The sequence below is a fragment of the Chiloscyllium plagiosum genome, unplaced genomic scaffold (genome assembly GCF_037043375.1).
Source record: "Chiloscyllium plagiosum isolate Xiang-an unplaced genomic scaffold, Cpla_swu_hap1 HiC_scaffold_9, whole genome shotgun sequence".
Lineage (NCBI taxonomy): Eukaryota > Metazoa > Chordata > Chondrichthyes > Orectolobiformes > Hemiscylliidae > Chiloscyllium > Chiloscyllium plagiosum.
The window spans coordinates 74,837,488-74,857,177 of record NW_028270147.1 but is presented as its reverse complement, the minus strand read 5'-3'; the positions used below and the strand labels follow the sequence as shown (position 1 = coordinate 74,857,177).

The 19,690-nt window shown below is 47.9% G+C and overlaps 2 protein-coding genes across 11 annotated transcripts in view; one reads left to right on the top strand and one right to left on the bottom strand.

Annotated features, from left to right (window-relative positions):
- Window positions 1-5,894, bottom strand: part of LOC148149165 (uncharacterized) — a 213,908-nt gene extending 208,014 nt beyond the window's left edge. For 7 of the 9 annotated variants that reach the window (XR_015758177.1, XR_015758180.1, XR_015758181.1 and 4 more), the window contains exon 1: window positions 4,730-5,240. Coding sequence is in view for 3 of the 9 variants with exons in the window: in XM_087990807.1 (XP_087846933.1) it covers window positions 4,730-4,759 (30 nt within the window). In the remaining 6 variants the exon portion in view is untranslated. The other 2 variants (XM_087990808.1, XR_015758179.1) reach the window with 2 other exon arrangements.
- Window positions 5,895-10,625: 4,731 nt separating this feature from the next.
- nr5a2 (nuclear receptor subfamily 5, group A, member 2) overlaps window positions 10,626-19,690 on the top strand; it is a 348,147-nt gene continuing 339,082 nt past the window's right edge. The window contains exons 1-4 of one of the 2 annotated variants that reach the window (XM_043699748.2): window positions 11,733-11,845; window positions 14,224-14,376; window positions 15,566-15,684; window positions 17,648-17,789. In XM_043699748.2, the coding sequence (XP_043555683.1) occupies window positions 15,583-15,684; window positions 17,648-17,789 (244 nt within the window). In that variant the 5' untranslated portion in view covers window positions 11,733-11,845; window positions 14,224-14,376; window positions 15,566-15,582. Of the gene's footprint in view, window positions 10,882-11,732; window positions 11,846-14,223; window positions 14,377-15,565; window positions 15,685-17,647; window positions 17,790-19,690 lie in introns of those variants that run through there. The other variant, XM_087990806.1, reaches the window with a different exon arrangement.

Below are 19,690 nucleotides of genomic sequence, written 5' to 3'. Positions count from 1 at the left end.
CAATTAAAATGAGCATTATTTTTTCCCCCCACTTCCCCATTCCCTGTACATGGATAATGTTTTTCAGATAAATGCCAAAAAAGGGCAAGAGAATACCAATCTGGTCCAGGACTTTATCAATACTAGATTTTAGGAGTCATGCTAAGGGACATTTTTGGATACCTTGCTATATTCCTCATGTCAACACTTCACTCAACAACAACATTCTCAGATTTCAGTTAAAATAGAAATATGGGACAACTGATATATTGACACAGCATGTGATATGGTCACACTACTGATCCCCTTCATCTTAGTCTAACAGCATTCTCTTAGTGAAATCCACCTCATAATACTATTGACTGAAAAATTAAGCAGGTAATTATAATAATATGGTTGCATTGTGATAATACATGGAGTATTTACATAATTTGCTGAGGTACAAAGAATATTAATTTTATTAAGACACATTTTATTGTGGCTTCATTTTGTGATGAAGTCTCATCAGATTTAACCTCTTATATTAAATCTCCTCCAAGACCCTGACTTTCATTTCTTTATAGAGCCAACACTGTGGCAGTTTCATATCTCTCCCTGAACATGGTCGCAAATTCTTTGGTGGGGATTGGAATATTCAGTCTTTTTCAAGTCTGTTGGACAGAAAGAGAATTGACAGATGAGTTGAGTTCAGCAATCAGATTTTGTTCTCGATCTGCAGATGAATGGAGCAGCTCTGGTCTGTTTGACTATGTTAATGGCTATTTTCATTGCGTAGAAAGTTGCTTCTATGTGGAAACATGCGCATGCCTGTTCTGTTCTATGCACTATTTTTGTTTGGAATGGGATATAACTGTGAATATGGTGTCAGCTCCACCATTTATCCATGGGTTTGGACTCAAATCAAGAAGGGATTCCTGAAGAAGGGCTTATGCCCGAAACGTCGATTCTCCTGTTCCCTGGATGCTACCTGACCTGCTGCGCTTTTCCAACAACACATTTTCAACTCAAATCAAGAACGCAGTCCCAGATGGAGGTGATAGGCTCTGTGTTTTGCGATGTTTATCAAATTTCCATATCTGATTGGAATGGTTACTCATCCTCTTTGTCCTTTGCTTTTTTAAATCAAATTATCATCTATTACAAACATCATGGATGTCTATGGGTGAGTATGAAGTTCAATTCTCTGTCTTCTTCCCATGCGGAGTCCATACGGACAGAAACCATTTTTGAGTGGGGCTGAATGATAGTTTCTGAAGTGAAATCTGAGTGCTTTTTTCTCAATGCTTTCGCTGTATACATTCCTCTTTTAGCTTCACAATTGGCTTGAGGATATGTTAGTGAACTGGTAGCATAGACAAATCCATATGATGCTGTAAACTCTATTAATTACCCACTGACAAAATGGGGTCCATTGTGTTGCAAAGGTCGTCTCCATGGATGTAATCCCTGCTTCCGATTTGTGAGCCTACAATTGCTTGACATCTAGCTAACTGGAACAGTAGTTTCCTATGATCAAGAACATTTTTCTTCTCTGTTTTGAAGAGGACTATCTCAAGATGATGCACATGGGTAATGTGCATCATGGAATGATGGAAAGGATGATGATATCAATAGTTATTTTGTCTCCTAATGGCGCATAGTACAAATAATACTGCTTGAAAAGAACTCTTTTAATTGTTTTGAAAGGCCTGGTCACCAAGGAGAATAACTTGGTCTTGCTTGGCATTATGAGACACAGATATCCTTCACCCAATTGTTGCAGTGTTTAGAGCCTTAGATTTCTTGAAATGACAAATTACTGGAAAGAGATGAATAAATTATTCACCAATGGGTTCTTTCTTTTCAGGTTCTGACTGAGAACAAGGTTGGGTGGCATGTGTACAGGCCTCCTTCGACACGGTATTCTCTCACCTAAGTTTAAAGTCCTGTGCAACAATGATTTCTTTCGGTCAGTGAGTTGTTGCTAGTTCTTACTGATATAAACATTTCTACTTTTTCAATGAAATCTACATTATCTTGTTCACATCTTGCCAAAAGGATAAAGGCCAAGGCACCTGGTGTTGTCTACTCTTTTGCAGGCACAAATTCTGCTTTTGCATCAAATCTTATCATCCTCAGTATCATCATTGTGCCTATGGTGGCATTTTGCTCCCTCCTTAGAGTTTAAGTGTGTTACTGAGAATTTGTGGTCAGTTTCTATCACAAAATGAAGACCAAGAATGTAATTTACAAACTGTCCACAAGTCCATGTAGCTGCTAATATTTTTTGTTTCTCTGTCACTGGATAGCTCTGTTCAGTCTTTACCAGTGAGGAGCATGTATAGTAAACCAAATTTCACTTTCCATCCACCATTATTTGAAAGAGTAGTGCTTCTAGTTCTGGAGAAGATGCATCTGAGGGTAAGATAGTTAGTATCTCTGAGTCTTAATGTGCTAAAATATTGGATGATATCAACATCTCTTTGATTTTTTTTCAAAACTCTTCAGTTGTGCTTCCTCCCAGCATCATGCATTGTCTTATAACTATGGACACAGTGGCTCATTGATGAGATAGATCGAGGAATAACTTTTAACTGGGCTTATATTATCCATGAATCTTTAAATCACAGACATATTCCAAGAAGCTTGAAACTTCTTGGTTGCTCTTGTCTTCAGTGGATCAACTCTGACCCTAGATGAATCCTCAATATGCTGAAGGAACTTGACTAAGAGAATTTGTATTTGTTGTTGAGTGTATGCCCTGCTTCTTGTCAGTTTTGGAACACATCTCATACTGTGGTGTCATGTTATGTCCAAGGGATCAGGACATCAGATTAAGTGACATACAATTCCATCCAGTTCTCCTTGACACTTTTCTCTGGAAGATTTCTGATGCTGATGTGATACTTTTTTTAAGTATCCACTATGATTGGCTGGGTCAGCATTTATTGCCCATCCCTACTAGCCCACAGGGCAGTTAAGTGTCAGCCACATTGTTGAGGGTCTGGAATCATGTGTAGGTCTGACCAGGTAAGGATAGCAGATTTCCTCCCCTCAAGGACATTAATGAACCAGATGGGTTTTCTTGTCAATCTACAATATTTTGATGGTCATCATAAAGCTCTCATTTCCAAATTATTATCGAATTCAAATTCCACCATCTGTCATGGTGAGATTCAAACTGAGTTCCCCAAACATTACCTGCATAGCACCACTAAGCCATGGCCTCTCTTAAAGAGAGGGGAATACTGAAGAGTAACCTGTCAGGAAAAAAACTTCCACAGACAGTACTGAATGAATGTTGTGTTTGACTACTTTGTTCAGTTGTGAAGATCTACACTGGTTCTGACAGATCTGTTTTGGTACTGGTACTACCACCAAGCACCGTCTTATTAGTTCTGACACTGACAAAATAACTCACTGCTTCAACATATAGTCAATTTCCTTCTTTAACTTTGGCAAGAGTGGATTGAGGCATTTTTTCTGGGTGTAGACAGGAACTACTGGCTTTGTTTTAGGACATGGAGTGATGGAGCATGCTGTCTTCCCCTTTCAGATTCCTGTGCAACTGCCAGAAATTCAACTCTGAAGGTTTTAAACTAATCCTTTCAGCTTCCAGCTCTCCTGCTCTGCAAACTAGACATACGTCAGCACAGGCTTTCCTGTTTAAGATTGAACAACTCTGGTGTAGGATCACATATGCAAGGTTTAATAAATTTTCACTCCCGATTTTGAAGGGTTGTATTCGCTTGTCATGTGACCTTGGGTTTTATAGCTGCAGCCCATGTACTCTTATATCTGATGGCTGAAGGAATCCTTTCTCCAACCACAGTTCAGTATCAGAAAGATCCAAAACTGCCACACCTGTGTCAAATATAATATATGTCTTGTTCTCCTGTACTAGGATATCAGCACTCCAGGAACTAGTGAGTTTTGAGAAATTTGTAGCTCAGGTTGAGGTTCTGGATGCAGGTGAGCTCACTAAAGATGTTATTTAGTATGGTGACAAAACATCTGAAAATGAACCTTCCAGCTCAGCGAGCAAACCTACATCCACTCCAGGAACTTCTGCTTGATTCCTGGATCTCTCCAAAGAAAGCCTCCTCAATATCATTAAAATTTTCTCTTTCTTTGACTTTATCATCTTTCAGGACTTCTCTTTTTTGTTCATTATATAATGCTTATTCTGCTTATTGCTGCAATATACAATTTGGAAGTGACCCTTTTGCAAAACTGGTATTCAGTCCCTTTGGCAAAGCAATTTTCACACTGATGCCTTTTTTTCCAGCCACTCCAATAAGTTAGCTGGGGCAGTTAATGGACACTCGCCACGCCTCCTTGTTTGCGTATAATAATTCCTTTGTTTTTAAACATAATGTAAGCCAATGTGCCAGTTTTTATTGGGAAATAGTTTTCCCTGTCACCCCAAATGCTCAGCCAATTTTGCTTTCTGAACTCAGGTTGTCTGCTTTGTTGAGTTGTCTTTGTTAAGGTTAGATCATCGCTCAACTGCACACTTCATCCAAGACTTCAAAAACAATTTTGTCCCTAGTTAGTTCATCTCTTTAAACTGCCAAACTCACAGTTCTCTGCATCTCTGTACAGATCATTGACAAAAGTCTTAATATTTGTCCCTTGCAGCTGGGTATGGTTATTATATTTGGCGTGCTCAATGATGTTACTTCTTAGTATATCATCTATACAATTAATTATTGCATACCAACATTGTAGTGACCTGCTCACTGCTTGGCTTTTCAGCGGAGTTCCATACCTGATAAATGTTCCACACCAATTCAGCCATGCTTTTGTTGACTGGGACCTGTGACTTGCTTGTATGTTTCTGGTAATAGCAGAGACATTTCTACATGCTCCCTTCATCGCTGCCACCATACATGTTTGGTCCTGCTGCGTTAATACTTAAGAGAGTCTGCAAAACATGAACTCCATTTAAGGAACATCTTCCTGTGGCTTCATCTTGCCATGAGGCTGCGAGATGTGACATTGCATCCGTTCGTGCGAAGTAGGCTTGTCTTATTAGCTTATCACACACACACAGCCTTAACCCCTTCTGCTACAGTCAGTGTATATTTACTATACCCAAGATGTCCAGTAATGTTTCTGTGACTGAACAAGTGTGTCTGAAAGTGGCTAGCACCAATCTGCAAAGAAACGTGTAACCCGATTCAAGTCTGACAGCCTACAGTTCACAGAGTGAACTGCTAATGACACCAAGAGTTTGAATCACAAAAGCTACCGTTTACAGATGCCGGACCAAAGTTGGTCAGGTACTTACCCAATGTAATGGCGGCTCTCGGTGAGCAGCGGGAACAAGTCTAGTGCTGAGCCGGAGGCGCTCACTCCTGCTCTGCTGGTTAATCATTGGCCTGCCATTATCTGAACAGCGTTGTTTATCTAGTTAGCTTGTCAGTCTCAGGCAGGTCCTGCTTATCGACCTGTGCACCATCATGTGGCCATGCTGGGGCTGGGGCTGGGGCTGGAGCGGGTCGCCAATTTCCCACCTTTTCTAACCAAAGGCCAGCGGCTGATGGCGTGCCCCCGGGTCATTGCCGCTCACTGAGAAGGCAGAGCACGGTCCGACCAGCCACACGCATCGCGGCCTCCCCACGTCTGGAATGAGATGTCAATTCCAGGCTCGGGGAAGGTCTGAGCCCCTGCGCCTTCTCCTTCCAAAGACGGCGCCTGTGCTGGCTTCCTGCTTGAGGTTGGCCATTCCAGAGGGTCAGGCTGCCAGTCAACCGTGTGCCAGTGGCCGTTCCTCCGGCACCACAGCGCCCAGGTCTCCCAGTTAAGTTGCACCACATCTGTTCAGACTGACAGGGGGAACTCCAGTATGTTGAGGGTTGGCTGGAAGCTCTGTCTGTCTCTCTCACAAACACACACAGATACACACCCACACACTCACACATAGACACACACACACCCACGCACAGAGACACACCGACACACACAGAGACACACCCTCACACACACAGATACACGCCCACACACACACACATTGACACACACACCCACGCACACAGATACACACCCACACACACACATAGACACACACCCTCACACACACATAGACACACCCACACACACACATAGACACACACCCACGCACACAGAGACACACCCGCGCGCACACAGATTCACACCCACACACACACATAGACACACACCCACGCACACAGAGACACACCGACACACACACAGAGACACACCCTCACACACAGATACACACCCACACACACAGAGACACACACCGACACACACAGAGACACACCCGCGCACACACACATAGACACACACACCCACGCACACAGAGACACACCGACACTCACACACAGACACACCCTCACACACACAGATACACACCCACACACACAGAGACACACACCCACACACACAGACACACCCACCCACACAGATACACACCCACCCACACACACAGAGACACACCCACACACACAGACAGACAGACACACACAAACACACACAGAGACACACCTACCCACCCACACAGAGACACACCCACCCAAACACAGAGACACACCCACACACACACACATACAGACAGACACACACACATCCACACACAGACACACACACCCACACATACACAGAAACACACCCACACACACAGACACACCCACACACACAGACACACACATCCACAATCACACAGACACACACACAGACACACACACACAGACACACCCACACACACAGACACACACACATCCACAATCACACAGACACACACACCCACACACAGAGAAACACCCTCACACAGAGAGACACACCACACACAGAGACACACCCACACACACAGAGACATACACACAGACACACACACAGAAACACAGACACACACAGAAACACATACACAGAGAAACACACACACCGACACACACACAGACACACACAGAGAAACACACAGACACCAGTCTGTGCTGGGGGAACTGAGAGATGGTTGGGGTCACAAACTCAGACAGCCCGTCAGTAATGTCCTGCCGGTGGATAGGGACTCCCGAAGGAGGCCCATGGGGAGCCGCAGCATTCCCCGCCCCTGAGCCGAGCTCCTGGGGCCTGTTCAGAGATTTGGCCGAGCTCTGCCCCAGCCCCCTCAACCCCCCCACCCCACCCCCACCACTCCTCATCCTGGGGGTTAGCTTCTGTTTTTTTCAGGGAGAGGTGAACCGTGAGAAAGCTCTGCCTGAATGTCGCGTGTCCTGGAGCAGGGGCACACCCCGCGCTGGCAAAGCCACCCTTTGAATGGGCTCAGGGTGTCACCACATAAGGGCCAAAGGGAGGTGCCAGCCCCTGCGGGCATGGTCAACATCCCCCGGGGGGGTTCAAACCACCTTGTCCGCCCAGATGTGCCGATGCCAGCGCTCCCCACTCTCCAAGGATTTACCACCTGGCTCCGGATGTGGGCATCTCCTGCGTAGTGCCAGGGAGGCTGCCATTTCCGATGCCATTTCCAAGCTGGGCACTGGAAGCTGAACGGTTTTGTCTTTATCGCCCCAATGTTAACTCCGGGTGCTTTGAAATATTCGTTGAAGGCAATCCTAGAGGATAAACAATGTGGGATGCCAGTGCCCCCGATAACATGAAACCCACGGTAAGTCCTGACAACGGGCGAAAGAGATTGTATCAGGGCACATGGTCTGATTTGTGGCGGGTTCAGGAGCCTAAAGGGAATTGATAATGTACATCCCAGCACCGGGCCGGGTCTTCCTCAAGGTGTTCCGTGGCCAGTTTGGTTTGTTCGCGCTAAAGCACTTCACAGCCCCGTTCCTCACTGGAAGATGTGCAGGAAGCTTTTGCACAGCAGGAAAAGGTACTTCATGCCCACATTTCGGGGCAACGATGCCAGGGCGGATTGCCACAAGGTGCTCAGGACATTGTTTCGATTTGTTCACCTTTCGGAAGCAAACAGCAAACGTAAATTTACCGAATCGGTGCATTGTAGGGAAATCAAACGCCAGAGAAAGAGCATTCAGCAGCCAGGAATTAAAAATAGAGAGAGCTATCTGTTTCAGCACGTGTGGCCCTGTTCACGAATACCACCGCACTAATAAAATACTGATCGAACACAGCCGGGGAACAGGATTAATAACTAGATCATGCAACTATCTTGGTGGGATGTGTTCTTGCTTTATTAATGGGTGCACAGTTGGTTAGATTGACAGGCTGTTAGAAGAATATATCGTTAACAGATAGACAGACGAATGACAGATGACATTCCTGAAGTTAGATGGTTTCCCAGTGCAGTAATTTACACAAACTTGCCCCGCAATCTGTTTAAATGCATCCTGATGAAATGAGGACTGGGATTCCCTCAATAGCTGTTATCCTCGCCGTTCAGCTCCTGCATTTCCATTATTTAGATATATTTATCAGGTCGAGAGAAAAAAAGGGCTGATAAGTGAAATATAAACACGAACTGCCTCAGCCCAGGAGAGAGGCGAGTAGGTCATAATAATTCAACTTTTGCGCCGCCTTTTACTCCTGGCTCGGCTGGATCTGTTTGGGAGATTCCCGAGAGTTGGATGTAATGTATTGGCCGCAAACGGAGAGAGACCTTTCGAAGTATGTGAGCTGTCAGAGGCCGGAGAAAGAATAGCCGGGCGATATTAATGACCGTCGCTTTTCAAAGGGACAACGTGAGTTTAAAATGGGCCACTTCGCTGCGGCTAGTGTTACATGCGCGGCGGAGTTAGCAGACAGCAGATGTGAGCGACTGTTGGATGTGAGTTTGTTGAAATTTCGAAGCAGGTCTCCTGTCAAAACAGATTAAAATTACACTTTGATTCTGCAATGTCCCAGAACTTTGCATCGGGGGCTTTTTGTTGGGTTGGAGAGCTTCGTGCTTGCCACTCAGTGTTCTTGACCAGCGGTGCACATCAAGGGGAGCTATGTGTCTACTTTTCCACTGCACCTCTTATCCCACATCTCCAGCATCACCACTCAGCTCCGGTAAGAGAGGTCGCTGCAGTTGAGTTAACTGAGCCAGGAAGTTGTCTGTTGAGCACGCTGTCTTCATCCTCTACTCAAGCATTTAAGGAAATAACTTATTAAAATACGCAGCATCGAATACATTGTGCAGGGGGTTCGCCTCCTAATCAAAACTTAGATTAGATTACTTACAGTTTGGAAACAGACCCTTCGGCCCAACAAGTCCACACCGACCCTCCATAGAGCAAGCCACCCAGACCCCATTCCCCTACATTTACCCCCTCACCTAAGTCTACGGGCAATTTAGCATGGCCCACTCGCCTAACCTGCAAAACCAAGCGGTTAATAAAAAAAAAGGCTTCGTTTCCTAAACCAAAATGCTCAATCGCACTCGATAAAGTGAAGGATTAATATTTCAATAAATCATGAATAAGGTGGCTGGTGAAAACCTGCGGGTAACCTGAGGTTAGTTTTAACAGAATTACACAGAGCCGAAACGACCGATACCAAACTACCTCAATGGAGCCGCAAATGACCTGTTCACCCTCTGAAAATCCAGGCTGACGGAGACCGTTGTTATTTGAATCGCATGTATACGGAATCGAATTACAGGTGGACAAAATAACGCGCTGGTTTCCCAAAATGGACAGGCACGCTTCGTAAAAGATTGTGACATTTCTCACTAGTTTGTGATTGGCATGCTGCTGGAAGTTTGTTTACCTTTATATTCAACTTATGCTGTTAATGATTCTGTAAAAAAAAAACCCAAACGTATAGCGCCTGAACCAAGCATTCAGTGTGTAAACATGATACGATTCAATGTTGTGTATTCGCAACCAATTCGGTTTCACACCTATGTAATAAATTGTGAACAGGTCGTTACAAAAATCGAAAGGCTGGTAAATGAGACTCGGTTGAGGTGGCACAAATTCTTCAGAAGTAGCGGATGCAATTACTTTTTAGCTCAAAATTATGCTTATTGAGTCCACTGCACGACATGAACCCCTTTCCTCTGTACACCCACTGCCCCAAGTTTCTTATGCTCCGCTGCAAGTAAGGTCACACTGCTGTCCCGCCAGGCTGTGGGATCACACTGTGCAGGGTGCTGCAAATTTAACCTTTCAGAGCCGATCTGAATTGTCCAGCCATTGGTGTCCCATTTAAATGCCAACTCTCCTTTAGGGCTGCACATTGCTGGCGCATGGAGTTGGTTAACACTTCAAGTGGGCAAATGCAGCGCATCGAAAAATGACAGAAGTATCAATGTTACCTAAGTCCTACGCAGAAGGGGATGTGACACTGGGTTGCACTGAGAGCGTACAAAGTGTAGGGAGAGCCGGTAAGGCTAGGATTGTGAGTTGCTTCGCTCTCTCCCGGTTCCTGGAAGGAATGTTGAGATTGTCCTGGTGGTGGAGGCTGGGGGGGGGGGGGGGGGGGGGGGGGGCGGGGATTGGAGCTGTTCCTGGGCCCAGACCGCCCCTCTTTATTGGCTGGTTGAGGCTGACGCTGGGACGACCTGAAGGAGCCTATTGGACTGCGCGCCGCAGGTCGCTGGGAAAGCGCGGGTGAAGAGGAAGTGCAGGATTTGTAACTTCAGGCCAGCCTTTCTGCATACACTCTGAGCCGGAGGCGAGAATGAGTCGGTGCCAGTCTGGTCCGGGGGCGGGGGGCATGCTATGAGTCCCAACAGCACACGCTGACAAACAAACACACACACACTCACTCAGCTCACCCTCGTTGTATTCAATCTGAGCTGTAAATCAAGCCAGTCTCTGGTTTCCATCGTCCTGTCTGTCTGTGTGTGTCCGTTCAGGTCTTCAGATACCGCACGGAGATTCGCTCCCCTGTCCCTGCCGCCCGGGGGAGGGGGGAGTAGTGTCATGTTGCCCAAAGCTGGGGCACAGTCCGTTGGTATTGCTCACTCGCATGGGGATCGGATGGCGGAGAGAGTGCACGGTAAGAGCTGCTTTTTGTCCTCACCAAACCTGGTCAGTTGGTCGATTTACAACAAAAACAAACCCGTTCAACCGGGTTCGCGGATGTGGGTGGTGGGGTGGGGTGGGGTGGGGGTGCATGGAGATTTAAGCTGGGGAATGCATTAGCTCCTGTACCTCACCTTATGGCGGGGTGGGCTGGGGGCTGCTCGGGCAGGATGTGGAGATGTTGAAATTTCGCTCCAAGTCTATTCAGAACCCAGAGGAGAGCGGATGGCCATGCCCCCCGTGAGTCTGCATGTTTCTCAGATCGGGAAATGTTGGTTTGGGGGTGTGGGGGAGGGGGTGGTGGTAGATGGCAGGGTAGTTGAGAATCCCTTGCAGAGCTGAAGATGGGGAGCTGACCTTCCCCTCTCCTGAACCCCCGCAGCCCGAGCCAACTGGAGACCCCCCCCCCCCCTTCACTAAACTATCCACCTCCACACAAACTGTACAGGCAGTCGCTGTCTCCACCCCAGGAGTGTAGGGGTGATCTGTCCTCCAGTCGGTACCCCCCTACCCCGGGCTGGTTTCACAGCCCAGGTCGGGGGAGAGGGGAGGGGGTTCTGATCGGTGTATGCGAGTTTATTTCATACACACGCTGAAAAGCGGAGGGAACTCCTGTCTCTGAGTTAGGTCGCTTTCTGAAAAGCATCACCTCTGCAAGTGAGCGGACTGAGTGTTGGCGTTTGACAGAAGCATCTTTCTGCGGATTTAAGGACCCACCACCCCCAGCCCGCGAGCCCACGACCCCAACCCGAGCGCGGAGTCGATCCGAGGACAGAGCCGCTGGAGCCTGGGATGTTACCTGCGCATTGAGAATTCCATGTCAGCTTGACACCGGGAGAGTTGTCGCTCTCTTGTTCCGTACCTTGCCGCTTGATAAGTTGGATTTGCACGGGACACTTGGAAGGATTTGCAGTGGGGAGCGAACTGGGTCTCTCTGGGTGAGCGCAGCGCTTTAGCCAGCGTTCAGTTATCAAAGGGAACTAGAGCAGGGGACAACACGAGGGCCTGGTGGATATAACCCTGTATGTCATTGCATTGTATCAGCACCCTTACAGAACCGGATTCCTGTTGCCGCTGACGTGTTTTCCAGTCCGACTAGCCCGAACGGCAACAGAATATTGGGAATCTCATCGAGGAAATCCTTACTTGTCCCTTTTGTTCGAAACTAACGTTTCCCTTTCACGCATTGCCCAGGGTGATTTCCTTCAGGCTGCAAGATATTTCAACCGTCCTGTTCCAGCCGAAACAATTTCAGTACAAGCCCAGCAGAGACCAGGTGGACGAGCTCCCCTCTCTGCTATTGCCCTCACCTGTCTGGCGGCAAAACACGTTGCGGGTGTGCGTGTTACCCCGACCAGGAGATGACAATCAGCTTATAAATAACACGCTTTAGAAATGGAGGCTCACAAGCGCCTAGAAATAGCTCAGGCTCCAGCGGAGAGAGGGAGGGTGTGTGTGTGTGTGTGAGATAGTTTGCCACTGCGCTCAATCTCAACCCAGAGTCCGTAATTTGAATTTGAGATCCAGTTGGCAGTCGGTGGGTCAAAAAGTGTGTATGTGGGGGGAGGAGGTTTTGTTCGCTAACGTGTATTTGCGCCTCACCCCCACCCATCCAAGACAGATCTGCTTTGTTAGATTAATGCTACGTTCCCATATAGTCACTGAACACCGCTCAGATATGAGGCAGCGTCCTTTCAAAGTCAGTACGCCGCTTGCTTCAGATTTACAAAGCTCCGATTTAATTTCCGAAGCGCTGCTGCCCGGGAAGCAAAGTTCATAGTTACCATTTCCCCACTCCGGGGGCAAATAATAGACATATTTATTCTGAGGAATGTGAACTCTTAAACCGTCAACGCAACCCTCAGCCGGAGAAAGGGATTAGGCCGTTCAGAATCGAACATATCAGTAATTACAGAAAGCATCGAAATCCTTGCAATGGTGTGAACATTACACCAGCTCAGAGCCCGGACAGCCCGCCTGTGTGAACGTGCACGTAGATTTGCAAACATTTTAAATCAGGCGCTTGAAAGAAATAGTTGGAGCGAAATTGGACAAACGCGAGATTATTTTTCTGTCTGCCCATAATCCGTTTCCGATCGAAGCAACTCGTTCGGTTCAGTCCAGTCCAGTTGATTTGCGGAGGACAGAAATCTTCAACGAGGCTTTCGATATGTTTTGAAAGAGAAAAAAAAAATGTGTACCGACCATTTTCTTGGCGGGGGACAAGTGCACCTATTTCATGTCCTGATCTGAACATTGGCTTTCCTCACTCGCTACAGCTGACAGCTGAAAATAGCAACTTTGCGCATTTCATGTCAGCAAACAAAAAAAAATAGTTTTTTGGGGTGGGGGCGGGGAGCTTTCAATTCAAATCCAGCGAGCTGCACTTGCAAATGATTTCCGTGCCCCTACCTGATTAAGTTCTAAATAACCCACTGCACTGCGAGTAGGCCGAGAGAACGGGCTCGGGATTTTATCCCAGTTCCTCTTTGACATATTTCTCAGTCATGTTTTGCGGCCAACCCTCAACTTCTGGCTTTTTGTAAAATAAAATCGGGACCGCTGCCTGTGTGAGTATAGGTTAGTTTGCGGTGCGTTTTGAAGGTGAGTTAATTCTAAAAGGGAGGTTCTGGCAAGTCCAAAGAGAAGAGTTGAAAATGAAGTTATAGTTTTTATAAAAAAAAATATATATCGTTCGCTATAATCAGCGATCAGTTGCAAATCAGTGGGACAGTTAGTACAGGGTGATCACATTGTTCTCCGACCGAGTGACATGGTGCAAAATAAATCCCATCTCGCCGCTTGACGTTTCAAACTTTCACTCCGTACACTGCCCTCGGGTGACTTCTCAACACTGAGCAATGGGTGGGATGTTGCAAAGTGGGACTCCGATGTAAGAATTATCGAGAATGTATATCCCCGCATCAAACTGTCACGAAGCAGGAAAACTGTGTGAGAGAGCAAGTGTGGGGAATGCTTTGAACGGTAACCGGTCAATATTACCAAGTGCAGGGTCCGCTCAGGGTGGGATTGTGTCTGGTTTCTGTTCTGTAATGTGTGTGACCTCACCTCACCTCCCTCCCCATTCACACACACCTCTGGGTACACTGGGAGCACCGGAGGTAAAATATAATTCTCATTTTGTACCTAATCCGACTCCCCCTCCCCAGCTTGTACACTGGCCCAGTGGACTCTACACGACAAAACCCAACTAAAGCAAAACACCTGACTGATTGAGCAGCTGTCTGAATTCTGAAATGATCTGGATCCCATAAAGTTTTCTTTCAAGAAGTTTTTTTTTTACATTTCATTGCAGTCGCCTATTCGCTGACGCCGAGCACCTAAATCAGCCTGAGAACCACACAGCTTGTCGGAATGTGAGTTTCTGGGCAGCGACCTGACATTGATGAGCTTTGGGAGTGAACAAAACAAAACGACCCAGCAGATTTTAAGCCGTCAGTTCCACAAGGTGCGTAACCACTACCTGCATGTTTGTTTTATATGTGTGTGTGTGTGTGTGTGTGAGTGTGTGTGCGAGAGAGTGTATGTGTGTGCATGTGTTTGTGAGTGTGTGTGAGTGTATGTTTGTGAGTGTGTGTGCGAGAGAGTGTATGTGTGTGCATGTGTTTGTGTGTGTGTGAGTGTATGTGTGTGTGTATGTGTTTGTGAGTGTGTGTGAGAGTGTATGTGTGTGTGTTTGTGAGTGTGTGTGCGAGAGAGTGTATGTGTGTGCATGTGTTTGTGTGTGTGAGTGTATGTGTGTGTGTATGTGTTTGTGAGTGTGTGTGTGTGAGAGTGTATGTGTGTGTATGTGTTTGTGAGTGTGTGTGTGAGAGAGTGTATGTGTGTGTATGTGTTTGTGAGTGTGTGTGTGAGAGAGTGTATGTGTGTGCATGTGTTTGTGAGTGTGTGTGAGAGTGTATGTGTGTCTCGGTTGCTTGCTGTAACCACAACTATTAAGGTTCCAGCTCTTGTTATGTGGTGGGCATTAATTCCCCCCCCCCCCCCCCCCCCACCCCCCCAAATCCCACCCCAACCTTCCCTTTTTATAATAGTTATGACACCTCTTTCCCTCTCATCCAGTCGCTTCCTCCCTGTATTCGGGTGGCGTTGGCTGCTCCGGAGTGTCAGAGAAGGGAAGGGGATGAGACCTATGTACAATTCCCCTACCCTTCCTTCGCCGAACCTGACTCTCGATCGATGTTGTCTTTATACCGGAGCTGATTTCCACCGGGCCCGGTAGCATTTCAATGTGTGTGAGAGTGTGAGTGTGTGTGTGTGTATGTGTGTGTGTTTGTGAGTGTGAGACAGTCTTTGTGAGTGTGTGTGTGTGTGTTTGTGATTGTGAGAAAGTGTGTGTGTGAGTGTGTGTGTGTTTGTGAGTGTGAGACAGTGTTTGTGAGTGTGTGTGTGTATGTGTGTGTGTTTGTGAGTGTGAGACAGTGTTTGTGAGTGTGTGTGTATGTATGTGTTTGTGACTGTGAGAAAGTGTGTGAGAGTGTGTGTTTGTGAGTGTGTGTGAGAGAGTGTGTGTTTGTGAGAGTGTGTGTGTGTTTGTGAGTGTGTGTGTGAGAGAGAGTGTGTGTGTAAATATTCATAAAGCGCTTTCTGAAGAAGTTGCGTGTCTTTTTTCTCTCTCCCTGTGTGTCCCCCCGCAGCCAGCCAGTTTACAACGATGGAGTATGCCTACGATGAGGATCTGGATGAGCTATGCCCTGTTTGCGGTGACAAAGTCTCGGGTTATCACTACGGCCTGCTAACCTGTGAGAGCTGTAAGGTAAGTGCCCGGTCGCCCGCTCCTCTGCAGGAAAGCTGCCCAGCCCCGCTTTCGGCGAGATCTAGTCGCCCCTCTCCCTGCCTTTGCAAAAACCAGCTTCAGTTTCAGATACTTTACAATCCAATCCAGCAACCTTCCAACAAAATTAGCCGGGCTTTATTTTGTTTGCAAACGGCGAAGATTCTGGGGTTAGTTTTATTAGTGGTGGGTGGAGGGGACGGGGGGGGGGGTGGGGGGGGGAGGGGGAGAAATGTGCACGGGTTCACCCGGTTCAGACTTACCTCCAGCTCCATCCACCCCCTCTTCAGATCTGGCCCTTTCTAATCAGCAGCAAGGAAGCCCTGTCTATACATGGCATTCCGCTGAAGATGAGAGAGGTGAAGAGTTGTTAGCACTGAGCGGAATTTGGAGTGTGTGTGTGTGTGTGGGGGGGGGGGGGGGGGGATGTTGGCGGAGGTTGTAAGTGTTTTTTCCCGTCGTTGTACACTGCAATTGCTAACATTACCAGCATAACTCGCCCTCAAACCCTCACTACCTCTCCCCGCGACCCTCACCCTCAAACCCTCACTACCTCCCCCGTGACCCTCACTACCTCTCCCCTGTGACCCTCACCCTCAAACCCTCCTACCTCTCCCCTGTGACCCTCACCCTCAAACCCTCACTACCTCTCCCACTATTACCCTCACCCTCAACCCCTCACTACCTCTCCCCTGTGACCCTCACCCTCAAACCTCACTACCTCTCCCCGCGACACTCACCCTCAAATCCTCACTACCTCTCCCACTATTACCCTCACCCTCAACCCCTCACTACCTCTCCCCCTGTGACCCTCACCCTCAAACCCTCATACCTCCCCCCGTGACCCTCACCCTCAAAATCCTCACTAACTCCCCCGTGACCCTCACCCTCAAACTCTCTCTACCTCTCCCCGTGACCCTCACCCTCAAACCCTCACTACCTCTCCCCTGTGACCCTCACCCTCAAACCCTCACTACCTCTCCCACTGTTACCCTCTCCCTCAAACCCTCACCACCTCTCCCCCGTGACCCTCACCCTCAAACCCTCACTACCTCTCCCCTGTGACCCTCACCCTCAAATCCTCACTACCTCTCCCCTGTGACCCTCACCCTCAAACCCTCACTATCTCTCCCCCTGTGACCCTCACCCTCAAACCCTCATACCTCTCCCCTGTGACCCTCACCACCTCTCTCCTTTGACCCTCACCCTTAAACCCTCACTACTTCTCCCCCTGTGACCCTCACCCTCAAACCCTCACTACCTCTCCCCTGTGACCCTCACCACCTCTCTCCTTTGACCCTCACCCTCAAACCCTCACTACCTCTCCCCCTGTGACCCTCACCCTCAAACCCTCACTACCTCTCCCCTGTGACCCTCACCCTCAAACCCTCACTACCTCTCCCCGTGACCCTCACCCTCAAACCCTCACTACCTCTCCCCTGTGACCCTCACCCTTAAACCCTCACTACCTCTCCCCTGTGACCCTCACCCTTGAACCCTCACTACCTCTCCCCTGTGACCCTCACCCTTCAACCCTCACTACCTCTCCCCTGTGACCCTCACCCTCAAACCCTCACTACCTCTCCCCTGTGACCCTCACCCTTAAACCTTCACTACCTCTCCCCCTGTGACCCTCACCCTTCAACCCTCACTACCTCTCCCCGTGACCCTCACCCTTAAACCCTCACTACCTCTCCCCTGTGACCCTCACCCTTAAACCCTCCTGTGAGTTTTGGACAGCAACCCTCCAGATCCAAGGGGCTGTTCTATTCTTGCGTTAGTTTATTTCAGTGACAGTAGTGGGGATAAACGTTCCTTTCCGAGGGGGTGGGGGGGAGGGGGGAAGAGGGGGTCGTTTAGCAAAACCGACATGACGAAAAGCCGGGATTAGTGAGAACTTTGTGGCCCAAGCAAGTCATCCTCTGGCCCTTTTCTCTCTTCCCAGGGTTTCTTCAAACGCACAGTTCAGAATAATAAAAGGTACACGTGTATAGAAAACCAGAGCTGTCCCATCGACAAAATGCAGAGGAAAAGGTGCCCCTACTGCCGTTTTCAGAAATGCCTAAACGTCGGCATGAAGTTGGAAGGTAAGCGGCAACATTTCAGACGCAGCCGAAGTGTGGCCGCTCCCGCCCGCCTCGGGCTCTTTCACAAACTGGGAGAGCGATTTGAACGCGTCAGAGAAATAGCAGACTACTGTCCTGACCACAGAGCAAGGGTTGCCTAGCACACAGCTCCAGTAACATCCGACAGGCACACGGCTTGAATGTGATACCACTCGGGCCGACTATTAGCAACAAATTATGCAGTGGTGCTGATAGGCCGAAACTGACCGATTATATTTTACACAGGCTTCACAGATGAAATTCTGATGGTCATTCTAGAATGTGACGCAAGTTGGTTTGAATTACAGGCGGTTTCTCTCATTTCCCCCTGTCCCAGAATTGGAAATTGGCACGGTTTAACCCCCCACCCCATTGAGAGGTGTTTGGATTTTCACTCAGCTCAGGGCGTTTAAATCTAAGTCACAGCCTCTGTTGACCGCAAACGTCAGATTCACGGGCCCTTTCACCGGCCTGAGTGCTAAAGGGGATCCAGTTTTTCTGTCTGATGTGTCAGTTGGATTTGACAAGTGGACGCTGAAGTTAGCCAGGAACCGAAAATCAATTGAAAAAGCAACCGATTTTAAAATTAAATAAAAATAAAAACGAACTGAACTAGATTTGAAAGTTGACTGTTCAATGTTCTGAACACGACCAGATTCCTGACCCATACGGTGTCAATAAAAACACGCGGACGTTCTTCAGTTTAGCGCCCCCCCCCTCAACCTATCATTGTGTGAATCTCGATAGCTGAGGACATTTCTGTAAATTAGGATATCGGTGCGATCGTTCTCAAAACCGTTCTGCAGTCTCCCCGAGTGCCCAATCCTTGGGAAAGCGGTGTGGCAGTTGCTTTGCAGCGGTGTATTTGCGTCCTGCCCGTGAACGCCACGGTCTGTGCCCTGCGCTGTGGGCTCCTGGGCTGAGTTTGTGGCGTTCAACTTGATCAACTTGACGGTCCAACTGTAAACAGTTGTGTGGTTGCCTTCTGGATGTGCACATTCTCCGGCGGCGCCGACGATAGATTCAGGCAACAGTCACTGAACGAATAAGTCGAACGGTGCTCGTCTCTGCAAATATAACGGAGTCCTTCAGCAATGAAATCCCTGAAATGTCCCGGCGCATTTTCCCTTTCTGATTCGTCCTGCACCCAATACCCCAGTGAACTCACTAGCGGCTGGGTGGGCTTTCCATTACTTTCATTTCGCTGTCTTTATTTTGCCACCAACTTTTCATCTCTTGTGTTTTCTGGGGCTGACTGGTTAAACAGTCAGCTTCTGCTGGTTGGAGAATTGTTTATTATTCATCTCTGCGCTTTAGCGGCAGGTGACCGTAGCGGCAAGATCCTTTTTTAAAAAAATCCGTACACCATCTCGCTCCCCCTGTTATGCAGCAGGCATCTGGCTGCAGGGTTGCGGGTGGCGGGGAGTGGGGAAGGGGTGGTGCTCAGAGAGTAGGGAAACTTGGTTCGCTTTGCCCCGCTAAGCTTTCCCACTCCCTGACTCGGGGATGCCGAGGCTAGCTCTATCGTAGTCGCCATGGCCTGGGAGAGATAAGGTGGGAGTGAAGGGAGGTGCTCTCGCTCCTGGCTGATCCGCCCCACACACAGGGGTTGAGGCACACCGAGAGGGGTTCTGTTGCTTTCTCTGCAAACGGTAAATCGGGTGCTGTTGGTAAAGTCTGGAGAGATTTATCACCACTTTAAGAATCTTTTGAGAATTAGAAGTTGCAAGGAATCGTTTTAATTACACAGTAACCTTTTAAAATTAGAGCCTAGAATTCCTAAAATTTAATTTCTAACCTGCAGCCTGCCAATGAGAAACAGACATTGATTGGTTGACAGGAATAGGGAAGGAAATCTTTTAAGTGCATTCTGAAAACAAGTA